Source organism: Rhinolophus hipposideros (assembly GCF_964194185.1).
Source record: "Rhinolophus hipposideros genome assembly, chromosome: 13".
Taxonomy (NCBI): Eukaryota; Metazoa; Chordata; class Mammalia; order Chiroptera; family Rhinolophidae; genus Rhinolophus; species Rhinolophus hipposideros.
In genome coordinates, this window is record NC_138059.1 from 3445986 (window position 1) to 3460151 (window position 14166).

The following is a 14166-nucleotide window of genomic DNA, read 5'->3' on the forward strand; positions in this document are numbered from 1 at the left end:
CATGGTTCTGACCCAAGCAGAAAAGTCCCAGCTCTCAGGCCACTCGCGTCCAGTGAGAAATCTCATTCAAACCTCCCCTTGCCAAGTAACTAATTCAGTTTGAAATCCATGCTGTGATGTGAAGAGCAGGTGGCCGTAGGAAGTGTGACAGGAGATACCTCATTTAGATTGAGGGCTCAGGAGAGGGCTCTTGGAAGAAGTAACATTCAAGAGGAGAAGAAGTTAATTAAGAAATAGCTGGGGTCTCGTGGAAGGAATGAGGCCCCAGGCAGGAGTGTCTTAGCTCAGACAATGATGTGAGGCCCCTGTCACTGCCGGAAGGTGAGCTACTGCTTTCCTCTCCAGGAGCTACAGCCCAGGACGGCATACCAGGGAGCTTCTTCCTACGGGAACCCATCTCAGAGTTCTCGGAGGGCCCTGCCCAAGTTCTGCCGGATGTCTGTTATCCCAACTTCAACTCAGTCTGCTGGAAGAGCAATGGAGGCCAAGCCAAACCCAACCCAGGGCTTTGGGAATAGAGCAGGTCACTCTGGAGTAAAGACTTGTCTTCATATCTCCAATGATTGGTTATCACTGTCAGGTTACTGAGGACTGGCTGTGTTGTGCTTGGCGTGGGGAGACCTTTCTGTAGTGCAGGGTTTTGTGGTTCAAAGAGTCTCACAATCATGGTTTGAAATCCCAGCTCCACTGCTTCTTTGCTGTGTGACCTTGGGCAAGTCTGTCAACCTCTCTGAGCCTCTTTCCTCCTCTGTCTCCTGGGATGATGCCGACTTCTAGACCAGCTTTTAAAAAGAAATGAAGCTCTTTTCTGTCATCTTGAAAATAGTAGAGATGTTTTAGTTCTTGAAAACTGAATAAAATAAACTATTTGGAGTTTACACATTATTGATTTGACTGCCCCAAAGACCTTCAGTTAGTAGCTCGTATGCCTGAGTCCGATGACAAAATGCACGCCAAAGGAGGCAAAGTATATTTCTTTTTTGAAATAATGCTTTACTGATTGGAGTCCCTCGTTATTCAGCACTTTTTGTTTGTGAGGCCCTGTGTGAAGTCAGAAAACTTTTCCTCGCACCTGCTGTGCATGGCGTGCCAAGATAAAAATGACGGATTTATTGAGACCGGCTGACAGCTCACTCTGGAGGTGATCGATTGCCTGAAACTGGGCCATGTTGAGAATATAAGTTCTGCTAAGAAACAGTGGGGTGGGAGGTGATGAAATACAGGCCCGGAGGATGGAGCGAGCAGTGCTGAACTCCCGCTCGGGTAATTAGGAGCCGCAGAGCCTTGGGGAAGGCACTTAACCTCTGTGAGCCTATTTCCTTCGCTGACAGAATGAAGAGCACCATACTTAGGTGGTTCACGGAAGCCTGGAGAAAAGGGGTCCCCTGGGCTGAGCAGTGGTTCATGGCGGGATTCACTGCTTGGCAGCTGGGAGTGGTGCCACCTTTACTTGTAAAGGGCACTGCCTTTGAGAAGGGCAAGTGCCGACGACCTTGCTGTTGTGGTGTGTCTTCTGCTCCTGCCGTGGACCGCGGACGCAGAGTCGCCTGGAGCCCCCCAGCCTCTGCCACTGCGCATGTTGGCTGGGGGTTTGCTTCACCTGGTTCTCAGGAACACAGAGGAACCAGGGAAAGGGTGGGTGCTGTCCACCAGAGACTGGCATTGCCCAAACCACATCAGCCAGGGAGAGAGAGAGAGAGGCAGGCTGGACAGACTGAGCAAGCAGGGCATCTCAGGGCAGGCTGGGTGCCCGGCCGGGGAAGGGGCACACTCACACCCCAGCTGGCATCCTGGCTTCAGTCCCATTGCTTTATCAAACAGCCTCTGCGTTCTTCTCGGAAACATTTGGGGATCCTTTCCCTCTCTTCCTGCTCTTCAAATCATTTCCCATTTCGATGGTGTCATCTGTCTATTAAACTGCCTGACTCAGGTCTTCTCTTCCCAGGGCTTTTTCAGGCACCACAGCAATGTCTGTACTAAAATTCACAGCTGTGAGTGGCGGGCGGGATGCCAAGTTCTTCATCGCTGCTGCCTCGTGGTCCTCACGGCCGACCTGTGAGGGGACTGCTGCTTGTCCAAGTGCAGCCGCCGCCAGGGGCCTTGCCGTGGTCCTCGCTGCAGCCTGTGCGGCCTGAGCTCTGCGACAGCCGTTTGCCTCGTATGATGGTCTTTTGGTTTAAAAGGGCCTCCCTCGTGGTTACAGACACATTTCTCGGTGAGGTGGAGCCGGGAGACTTCTGTGCTGCGGTTCTGTCTGAACAGTTCTGCAAAAAGAAAGATGTGATTGATGAGGGAATGGGAATTTGTACACAGACAAGGGCTCTCCAGCATGGCTTCAGGCTTCCGGTAGTTTTCATATCAAAGGGCAATTAAGAGACACCGAGGGCCAAGGGACGGAAATTAACTATGGTGATGGCAGTTTCTTCTCAAAAGAGATACATTCTGATGGAAGGGGCTGGAAACTGGTCAGGGATTTTTCCTCTGAGAGGAGAGTTGGCGAGTGTTTATCATCTATTGGTACCTGTCTATCTATACCTGTCATCTATCTATCTATCAATCTCTGTCTATACATCCGTCATCCATCTAGATGGTTTTTTTTATGTAGGGTTAATGCTCTACTTCACCTATCATCGTAGCCCATGCGTGAAGTATGACTCATACTAGATTGTGTTTGTTTCTTTGTTTTGTTTTTTGTCCCAAAACGAGGCAGAGTAGAAGGTGGCATCATCCAAAATGGCGCTTGAAGCGTCTTGTATTTTCTGAGTACATTCAGTGTGCAGGCACCTTCCCTATAGCATCTCACTGATTTCTTACAACAGACCTACCCGATGGGGGCTGTTATCTTTCTCTGACAAATGAAGAAACTGAGGCTCAGGAAGGTGGAATGATTTTCCTAATGTCACATACCTGGTAGGTGGCAGAGCCAGAATTCCAACCCAGGTTTGACTCCAAAGATCATAGCTTTGCAACATACAACAGTGCCTTCCACGAAGACTTTATTTATTAGAATAATAATGGTAATAATTATATTTATCCAGCTAATGATCATTGAAGACTTATTCTGTGCTGTGTTAGACATTTTTTTGTGTGTGTCACTTTCACTCAACCCTGTGAGTTGGGTCTAATTGTTTATCTGCACGTTACAAAAGAGGAAATGGTAGCTCAGAGAGGTTAAGTAACACACTAGGGTCACACAGCTGGGAGGTAATGAATCTGAGACTTAAAATAAGTTTTGCTGGATTTCATAGGTGGTGTCTTTAACAAGTGCACTGAGCCCCTTTGGTGGAGAGAAGCTGGGACCACCTGTTCATTTGTAGCAGATAATAGCATACGTATTTGGGAAAGAAATGTCTAGTTATAGTTCCTCGTGCTCCATCCTGTCCTCCAGCCAAACTCAGTTTCCCCCTGACCCCACATACTGTCGCTCTCCAGGAACCACCCTCTGCATTTCCTCCAGCTGTCTTTTCACCTTACCTGCTGTTCCTTCTTCCCCAGCATGGCCCAGACCTGCCTGTTCTTTCAGGATGAACCAAGACGGCATGTGAGCTTCAGCAGCACTAACAAACTGGTGTTTGTAGAGTGGGTCAAACCTGAATGAATCAGGTGAACTCATGCGTAGCAACATGCAGCACACACCAAGTTTCGTGACAGAGCATTTCTGAGTGCCGGGCCCTCCATCATGCTCTGACTCAGACCCTGCCCTCTGATCCTGGAGAAGCACCCTGTGACCCTCCAGGGACTCTGGATCTGCTCAACACAGTTCCAGCCTGCTGCCCCTGAGGCCGGCATGATAACACAGCTGTGCTGGCAGTGTGACATCAGTGGTATCACGTTCTGCTCCAGCCACTCGGCTGTCTTCACTAGCCTTCATCTCTCGGTTCACGCCCCTGTTACTGGACACGTGGGGTTTCTCCTGCAGTCTCTACTCTCTTGGAGGGACCGGTTTTCATTCACTTCTGCCTCAGCTGGAGCCCTGCCTCCTCGTGAAAGCCATACCTTCCCACTCTGAGCTCAACTTGCCCTTTATCTCATTCTCTCGGAAATTCTGAGATCTTCCTTAGGATTATAATTACTGGTTGTGACCTTGACTTTCTTCTCTGCCAGACGGCAAGCTCCTTGAGGGTAGGGCCTGCTGTATTATTCACCTCTGTGTCCTCGTCCCGTCTCGGTGCCTTGTACCCAACACTGGTCAATGTAGAGTTCGTCATAACAAAGTGGCAAGAATATGGATGAAATGGACAGAAAGCTCGCAGTGGCTTTTCCTGGTCCCAGGCACAATACGTGCTCTTCATGCTATGAGGAGTCATCACCGTACCCCAGTTACATGTGCTCCTGGCTAATATGTCTGAGGTGACCCCCAATTTGAGTGCTATTGTTGTGTCTTTGGACTTTCGTAGCTATGAACTTCCATCCCAATTTTTACGAAGCTACAAGTCTGTGAGTAAGATACCTTTTTTGGAATTGCAGCTTCTAGGAATCACGGGCGAGATGATAGCCATCCTTTATGAATATTCTCCAGGTCGAATGTGACAAAGCATGTACAACATCCAGCACGATGCCCGACTCCAGGTTGACTTGTAAGAACTGGTGACTCGCTTTGTTCTTACTCTGATATTGTGGTTGTGATCATTAATCATTATGAAGTATCTGAAAGTGATGGTAACATAACTTATCCATCTATTGGTAGAAGGTCTTCTCTTCTCACTTAAGAGCGATATATATCCAAGAGTTCAATTATGTCCAAATGTATTGCGACAGTGGATTGGATGGACCCAAACGAGCAGTCCTGTGTTTCAGCATGGACTCTGCAAGCTTTCTTGGCGCCTCTGGAACCTTCCCCTTTCTATGTCAACTTCCCATTGGCAACATCTGGATCAGTCGTAACTATGACAGTAAGGACAGTAATAGACTTAAAAGGACTTGGTGCTCACAGCGGCTCATGCACTGTGCCAGGTGTCCTATGTGTAGTATCCCATTTACTCATCACAACGATTGATGTTTAAGATGAGAAAAGCAGTGCTCCGAGAGGTCAAAGGAACTGCTCAAGCTCACGCACCCCCGTAGGTGGCAGAGCCCGTATTTAACACCTGGTCTGCCAGAGGTGAAAGACAGCCAGGCAGGCCTTTGTTCCCTCTGCATGAAAGACCTGTGAGGTGTTTCTGGTTTTTTGCTGCCCGGCCCTGGCCTCACGCTCTGACTGCTGGGAACGGGTGCCTGGATCCAGCGTTGCCAATTAGAAGCATTCTCTCTACAGAGACCCCTGTCACAGTGTGATATTGCACAGCAGATTTTCTGGTCGGAGGCTTTAAATTACCCGTGTCATTTCAAGCTGTGCGAGAAGCTCAAAAGCCTGCTGCCACGCAACCTCATTTAATCAAGCAACACGCATGCAAAGAAAATCAAACGCCACCTCAGATCCGAAGGGAAGCCAGCTGACACCTGTTGAGCCTGCACTCGGTGCCAGGCAGCTTGTGATGAGTCCCATTTCATACCGGCTCTCGGGAAGAAGCCATCCTCTTACCTGCACAGGGAACGTTTTCTGCGTGATGCAGAGATGGGCGCCAGCACCATTTCTGAGAGCAGCATTGACACATGGCCTCCTGTGCAGCTTAGAAGCCCATCTGGTGGACTCATTAGGCAGGCACGACAGGTCCACCAGGCAGTGTAAATGAGAACCACAGAGCGGGACGCGGCCATGGGAAGTACTTCCCACTAGTCCAGCAGCTCAGCAACCTGTTTTGATATACAGCTTCTCCCACGAGGTTACTTGGGTTGCTGATTTGACTCCCTCAAGGGGCTGCTCTTCGGAATAGGGACCTTTGTCTATGTACAGTTTGGGTTCAATAGGTAAGAAGAACAGCAGCAGTTACAATACCCTTCATTTATTGAAGCCCATTTATTTCTGTTTACATCAACTCCAGAACGTAACTAATATTGCCATTGAGGAAACAGAAATTCAGCGAGTTTTCTGAACATAATGTTAAATTGTCACACAAAGCATTGCTGTTGTTATTGCTGCTGTCGTTTGGTTTTGGTTTTTAATGTGAATGAGAAGACGGGAAAATGGGGCAAGACTATAGATATTTTGTTCAGACTTTTGAGGCTATGGTAAAAGGGCACATGTCTTGTAAAGGTCAACCTTCCCATCAATTCGGAGGAAAATTATCCCAGGAGCCTAATTAGAGTAGCGTTATGCAATGAAGTGTCTCTGAGAAATAAAATAGATTTTTCCTGAAGGCCCAACAGTTTGAGTCTCAGCCAACAATGACCTTCTTAGAGTTGTTCCAAAATTCCCACTTGTTTACTCTGCTTGGGTTTCATATTTCTTTTGGTTAAAAGAATGGAATGGCTGTAGAAATGAGAAGAGAGAGGAGCCGTGGGGTGCTGCTGATGGATGTCTGAAAACTGACTCAAAGGGAAAAAGAAAAGGACTTGTAACCTTTGTTGATTTTTTATGGTGTAAATACCCCGACCATGGCCAATTTCAAGATACCAACTTGTAGTCAAAGAACACAAAGTTGTGAACTAGTGACATACCACCACATGGCAGGCGAAATGTCACTTAAAAATGCAGTGACTGTGCATGGGTCATTATATACCGTTAGGACATGATAAATCTCAGTTCTGCCAGAGAGGGAGGAAGGAAGGGAGGGAAAGAGGTAGGGGGGGAACGAAGGAGGGAAAGAGGGAGGAAAGAAAGGAGAGAGAGAGAGAGAGATGGGTATTTTAGGTAGGCACATTACTTTCCTTGAAAAAAGTCCATTTTTTCTTTGTAAGGAAGGAGGGGATTATGGGTTTTGAGCAGACAGTTCACAGTAGGAACCACCCAGACCTGTCCGGGTCAGCAGAGAGATGGGGGTAGAAGAATGAGGAGGATTGTCACAGTGACCAGCAGTGGAATCTGAATGAATTATTATAATTCTGATGTTCTGACCAGAGCCACGGGTATCCAGACAAGTTTTATTGAAATATTAGAGTGACCTTCTCTTGAAAAAGTATCTCATTATTTGCTATCAAGGCCAATAAAATCCAGCAAAGTGTTCTGTCGTCCTGCTGTGGTGGGTGGGTACTGTCAGAATAGATGAATCAGCCTTTGAGTATCTAGTAAAAAATATATAGGCCATTTTCTGGGTCCTTTTTTCTCTGACTTTTTGGCAATATCAGGAGCTCTCTGACTGGCAGGACATCCTGGGCTTCCCTGCGTGTCCAGAGAGTTTCACCCCAGGGTCAGTTGGTCTTCCACTGCCAAGTTGGGTCATACGGCCAGTCACAGGCAAAGTTTCAGAGTTCACGGTCTTAACCACTCTGCTGGTTAAGACTCAAAGAGAGGGCATTTTCCCCCAGGCAGTGGGCATAGCCATATCATCTCGCGTGCGCCATTTTGTATCATCAAGTACTATGTGCCACAAGCATGTCTGAACCTCGTCCCACCCAGACCATCACCCTCCCCCGGCTTCACCCCACTAGTGAGGATGGAGGAAAGATCAGGAGTATGGATGGGGGAGGGTGTCTGTTTCACACACGTCTTAGGGAATAGTAATTATATTTTCTCTTTATTGAAATATAGGGGTTGAGCATCAAGGCAAGGGGTTTATGTGAACTGTCCTTTATGTTCATGCCTTGTCACAATTCTGTGAAGCTAGTACAAACATTGTCACCCACGAGGAAAGAGGTTCAGAGAAGGAGAGTTATTACCTTAAGTTTGCCTACTTGGCTTTGAGACCTAGGCGTTCTGACTTCAGAGTCTCAGTTTTGACCTTTTAACAAACACAGTGATTTGTAGTTTAGGTCATGTCAAGCGTCGCTGGGTCAGAGTGTCTGTTTCATAATATACCTGATACGAAAGTGATTATGACAAAATGTCATGGATCTCTGTATTCCCATTATGAAATATTATGTCTGGTTTTATTAGATTTATAAAAAAGTGGCATCTGAGTCACTCACAGAGTTGTAGATTTTGGGATTGGATCGAATAACCTGTGGTTTATTGAGGGAATCTCTGTTATGAATGAACATTCATTCATTCATTCATTCCTTCCTCTGGCACTGATTGGGTGCCAGCATGTGCCAGAACCATATTAGTTGCTGGAAATACAGAGATGAACAGGTCATGGCTTGTCTCCTCCAGCAGCTGGTGATAATGGAGATTTCCATAATCAACTGAGAACAAATGTTTATTCGGTATGTTTCTTTCTGTCTTGAGTATGGTGGTAAGAGCTCTAAGGAATACAAAAGTTAGCATTGCTATTCTAACAATGGTTTTGAGAAAACAGAGGGAAATATATTAGTGATCACATTTTGTTACATAAATGAAAATGTGATCATTTATGTAACAAAATGTGACTCTGGCTGTGGTTGTCCCCTTTTATGTTCAGAGAAGAAGCCATTAGAATATTACAACTGGTGGTGGTGGTGGGATTTGTGTCTTTCCTTGATGATGAAATTCTTGATATGCCTAGGTCTCTTAGTAAAGAGACACTCCAACTGATGGCTTACATTCATATAAATCAGAGTTTGGCAGTTGTTGGCTTACAGGAATCTAGTCTGCACGTGCGTTTCATTCTGTCCACACAGTGCCCTACTGTTAGCTGTGGGGCCATCGTTGCTGCTGGTAATTGTTTTTGCTGTGGCTGTTTTTGCTGTTGTCATTGTCATTGATTTAGGAACCAACGTTGAAAGTTTTAAAGCTGTTTTATAAAAAAGTCCAAATTTCTGTCTTTCCCCAAACGGAAAGATCTAGCAATACACAGCCATCATTTCTGGACGTGGTAATTAGTTACTGCTGAGAAGCCGCTGACTCCTGCAGACAGGGCAGGAACCTTCCCTCATACAGGTGATGGTGTTTGTAGTTACGAGTTACTGCACTTCCCTGTGGATTTCATGATGACAAAAAACTGTCTCTGTATCATGAGCCATTGCTCTCTCCTAGGAGAGCCATTGTATCTCCCAGGGGAGATACAGAGTCGGGTTCCTGGGAGCCCCTGGTCACAGCATTTTGTCAACTGGTCAGTACTTGGCCTTGGTTTAGGTGTATTTCTGTGTAAAAGCACTGCATACTATATATTCATTACCACTGAACCTGTGGTCCTCAGCACTGTAATAAACAGTCATCAACAAAAATTAAAGGAAAAATGTGGCACTAAACAGACTGCAAGAGACAGCTGTCTTGCTCAACCTCAGGATTTAAACTTGAGGTTGAGCTGTGAGCAGGTCTGTGAATGACCACAAAAGGTACTGTGAGTAGCAAAGAGGAAAATTCACAAAGACGGAACCGTAACTAATAAGGATCACCTCATGGGCTTTGTGACTATTTTCTCTCCCCCTGGGGCTGGTCTTTTAATCCTCGTAATAGAGGAGTTTTCAGAACAAAAGTTTTTAAGTTTGATGATGTTGAATTTATCAAATTTTAAAATTCATGGCTCATGCCTTTGATGCCAAGTTTAAGAAAAACTCTGCTTAGCTCTAAATTTCGAAGCTTTCTTTCATTTTTTTTCCCCTAAAAGTTTTACGTTTTGCATTTAAGCCTGTCATCCTCTTTGAGTTAATTTTTGTACAAGGAGTGAGATTGAAGTTGAGCGTTCTGTTCTGTTTGGTTTTGGTTTATCTAGTTCCTTCAGGAGCATTTACTAAAAAGGCTGCCTTTCCCCCATTGAATTGCTTTTCAAACTTTGTTAAGAATCACTTGGGCATGTTTGTGCTCTTGTTACTCCTGGATGGGCGTAGATATCCAGGCTTCCCACATGGCCTCCACTTAAACAAGGGGAGGTCAGATTCTCATCACTCTCCATTAGTAGTGAAAATCTGTTCCCATACTCGAGACCTTCTCTTGCCAAGTGGGGGAAGGTGCTTTGTTCACAGGTATTAGCATTGCTGGGGGGTTGACTTCTCTCTGGCATATTTGACGCCAGAACTCACCAACATGTGTTTCCTTGGATCCTGAAGTCCCTAGACTGTTCACTTTCTTTTCCATCTTTAAGAAGCTTCATTTGTTTGTTTTATATATACTGTCTGGAGGTTTTAGTTGTACTCAAGAATAGGGAAAAATATGTCTACTCCATCTTTCCTGGAAGCAAATGTTATGACAGTTATCTTTTTCTTTTTTTAAATTCTCATTTTACAGGTAAAAAACAAGTTCAGAGAAGTTGTGTGATGTACTCAGAGTCACACAGCTCGCAAATGATATCACCCGTTACATGAATCCAATGCCAGTGCTCTTTGCCCTATATCTCCTCAGTTCCATGTGCACATAAACACGAGAATGTCAACCTACGCATTCTATGTGTACACAAATATTCACGGTACAGTGGAGTCGATAGCAGAAGAGCCCCAGCTGTGGTCTCAGTGGACCATGGCAGACTGATGTGTCTTCACGGTCCGTTTTACCTCGATTTCACTTGGTTTTATTCACATTCCATTTCATCGTGGGTTTGAAATCAGTGGAAGGGGAGAACAATTGCAATGCCAGGCATGTTCCCAAGTGCTTGCAATGAAAATGGTCATGAGTCACGAGGCACAGAACTTCAAAAGATGCTTCTGTACCTGTGCCCAAGCAGGGCAGGGCAGAGGGTCTGCTGACAACATTGGAACCTGCATGATGATGTCATGTGACGGAATTTGGAAATGGAAGTGACACATTGAAAATAAGGGCACAGAAATACACTGGTGACAGTGTTTGGGTCTACCGCCAGAGTAGCAGCTCAGCTGTTTCGTTTCTACAGGAATGTTTATTTGGGTTGCAATATGGTAACCACTCAATTTCTATATGAATTTTCCACCAGGCATTCAAGCTTCATGCAAAAAAAAAAAAAAAAAGGGCTTTCCTGACGAAAGAAAACTCTCAGCCCTCAGTGTCCCTGTGCCATATGACCTATTTCTTTCTCCTATTCCTATCACCATCCACCTTGTATCATGTGTCTCACGTGATCCCAAGTGATCTCAACTCTCTGTCTCCAGCTTGGCCCCATCCATCCCTCTCCCACTGGGCCGACAGAACGAACCTCTCTCTAACGCCAGCTGATTGTGCACGCTGCCTGGAAACGTCCATGGTTGTCTATGACCTTTAGGATTAAGTCTAGGTATTTTTAGAAGAAGCCAACAAGAAGAGTGTGCTCTTCAGCAGCCTGTCCTCTGCTCTTTCCTTAGGTATTACCAGATCCGAGTGACCTTGAACGTGTCCTCAAGGGTCCCCCACAGACTGAGCGCCTCTGTTGTTGGGCAGACAGGTAAGCAGGAGAATGTCAGTGAGGGGCTGGTTACCCCACTGGTAAGTCTCCCCCGCTGGTGAACCTTCATTGATCGCTGTCTGCCGGGCGGGCGTAGCTGGCTGCAAGGTACAGAGAGACAGTCAGTGAGTCAGTGAATGTTGGATGAATGCATTTTGGAAATGGAGACCCACTGTTGGTGTGGCCGTATGTGTACATTGTTGCGAGGGGAACCTGGCTGAAGGAAACGCTGTCTCAGGGGCAGCGGGCACGTGGGGATAAGCGTGGCTGGGGAGGGGCATGGGGCACGTGTGCCACACTGAGCAGACTGACTTATTTTCAAAGGCAGAGCCAGATGCAATAAAAGCACTTTGACAACATAAACCCAGCCCTGCTCAAACACAAGGTGTCGTCTCATACATCACGGGGCAGAGTAGTTCATTTGGGTTCTCCTCTTAAATATATCTGTTCTCTGGTGGCCACATGATATGGAAAGACACTTGAATTATGTAGGCGGTACAGGCATGGCTTCTCTAGATGTAAAACAATTTCTCATTTAATTTTCCAAGCTGGACGTTTATGATTAGATTCTATGAGTAGGAATCATATGTGAAATGTATCCATACACTACATGCCATTGTATTCTCCCCACCGACTGTTTTTTAAAAAGGTGATTTAGGGGAAGGTTTCTGGAAAACTGGTGGTTTGTTCTGGTCTGAGTGAGCTGCGTATCTCGTAGGGGAGACTCTGACAGGCTCTGAGCTCCCACCAGTTAAGAGATTTCCCCCTCTTTGGTATTCTAGAAAGATCCCAGCGTTACAGGGATAGGCAACCAGCAGCGTCAGATCTGCTCATGGGACCCGGGGGAAGGGTCCAGAGGGAAGCACTTCCACGTGGATGTGGAAACAGTGGGGAGGTCCCACGCTCGTGTTCTGTGTACATCTCAGGGCCATTCCCAGAAATAGAAAAGTATAAATTACAGGTGACCCTCTAAGGAGCCCCGGGGGCCAGGGTGTCCCTTGGCTCTTCCAACACATGAAAGGAACAAGCCTTTGTGATGCCTTCCTGTTGGTCTCCTTTAACTTCAGTGACATTGAGAACACGTTAGGTTGAGGAAGCTGATGACGAGGGACACAGGTCCTGCAACAGAAAGGACCTAGACCGAGAGGCACGTGAACGCCCCCTTCATCAGCGGGAGAACCACACTTCGGAGCCAGGAACAGCTCTTCCCGCTGAGCCTCACGTTTCCTTGTGCTCTAATGAGGCTAATAGGGATTTTTCTGGAGCTGCTGGGGTGGGAGGGGCTGGAGAGCATGATGGCACAGCCACTAGCACAGTACTTGGACGGCTTGGAGAAGGAGCCAGCCGAGGTGTTCCCGAGACGAAGGCGACCAGAGGGGCTTGTAAACAGGGTGGTTGGCCGTCGCTGTGACGGGGAGCCCAGAGCCACGGGTGCAGGAGAACAGAGGCTGCACATGAAGTCTGAGGGCCAGAGGGCAGCAGGGACCCTTCGGAGGCTGGGGAGTGGGATGGAGGCGTGGCCGAGGCATCGGGTCCCCACCCCGCCTGTGACATGACGTGACGTAGGGATCCCTGGTTTACGCAGCGCTGTGTGAGTACCTGTCCTCGAGGGATGGCACAGGCTGTGAGAGGCTCTCCATGCTGCGGCCACATCTGGGCACCGTCTAGAGACAGGGTCTGAACGTGCACGTCAGAGCCAGGTGGCTCACGTTCATGGGACAGTGGCAGAAATGAGGCCTGTCAATGGGACGCGGCTTGCCCACAGGGAGATGGGACGGGCAGAAACGGGGGACGCTCTCCCTTCTCAAAGGCTGTGGGGACTCAGAAACTTCATGTTGTGCCTCAGTACTCAAATTGAACACTATTTTCATTATTCTTAGTAGACATCGTAAGACATGACATATATACACACACGGCATATATATATATATATACACATATGCATATATAATTTTATTATATACATGTATGAAAGTATAATATGTATGCTCATAGATGCATATAATTGGTTTCAAATGGTCTATCTGCACGCATCAATATTTATACATATGAATGCATATACATATAAATACATGTATGTATGTGTGTCGTTGACTGTAAATGGTCCTATTCCTAAACCATACACTGTACTTATACTTGTCAGTCAAATGTATGACATTTGATTGAAGCCAGATTTTTCTCAGTTCAACAAACTTGACAGACGCCTCCTGCAAGCCAAAGCACAAAGCCACAATTCTGACACTAATTGCCGTGTGCGTTTTTCCCCGGCACCACCAAGCAGTTCTCCAGCACCAGCTGGGTGTCCCACGATACAACTCAAGTTGATACAGTCCACCTCACCTGGAGACAGAATCAGATCCCACAGGTGAAGGGCTCCTTCCTACAAGACTGCCCCACCCCAGTCGCCTTCAGATGCCAATGAAATTCCACATCACCTGGGCTTCTGTCCAACTTGCTATAGGTCCACGGTTCCCAAAACCTGCTCCTGGGGTCCGACTAACTCAGAGCGACTCACAGAACTCAGAGCAACGTTTGATTTACTGGATACCAGTTTGTTACAGAAGGGTGTAACTCAGGAATGGACAGATGGAACAGGTGCATAGAGCAAGGTGTGGGGAAAGGGCACAGAGCCTACATGTCCTGTCAGAGCATGCCACGTTCCCCAGTCTCTACCTATTTACCAACCTCCAGCCCCTCGCCCTTCCTGAGGTCCAGGGGTGGAACTGACCCTCCAATCACAGGGTTGGTTCCCCTGGTGACCAGACCTCAACCTAGGGTGACCTAGGGATATTTCAAAAGGGGCATCTCATTAACGGAACAAAAAGATACCTTTTCCTCTCTTATCACTTAAGACATTCCAAGGGTGTTAGGAGCTGTGTGCCAGGAACTGGAACAAAAACCAATATGTGCTCCTTATTACAAGTCACAGTGTCACCTATGCCCT

At 46.9% G+C, this 14166-nt stretch overlaps 1 protein-coding gene across 2 annotated transcripts in view; it reads left to right on the forward strand.

Moving 5' to 3' along the window:
* FAM135B (family with sequence similarity 135 member B) overlaps positions 1 to 14166 on the forward strand; it is a 184939-nt gene that overhangs the window by 83919 nt on the left and 86854 nt on the right. For both annotated transcript variants that reach the window (XM_081071184.1, XM_081071185.1), the window contains exon 3: positions 11143 to 11222. In XM_081071184.1, the coding sequence (XP_080927310.1) occupies positions 11143 to 11222 (80 nt within the window). The remainder of the gene's footprint in view (positions 1 to 11142; positions 11223 to 14166) is intronic.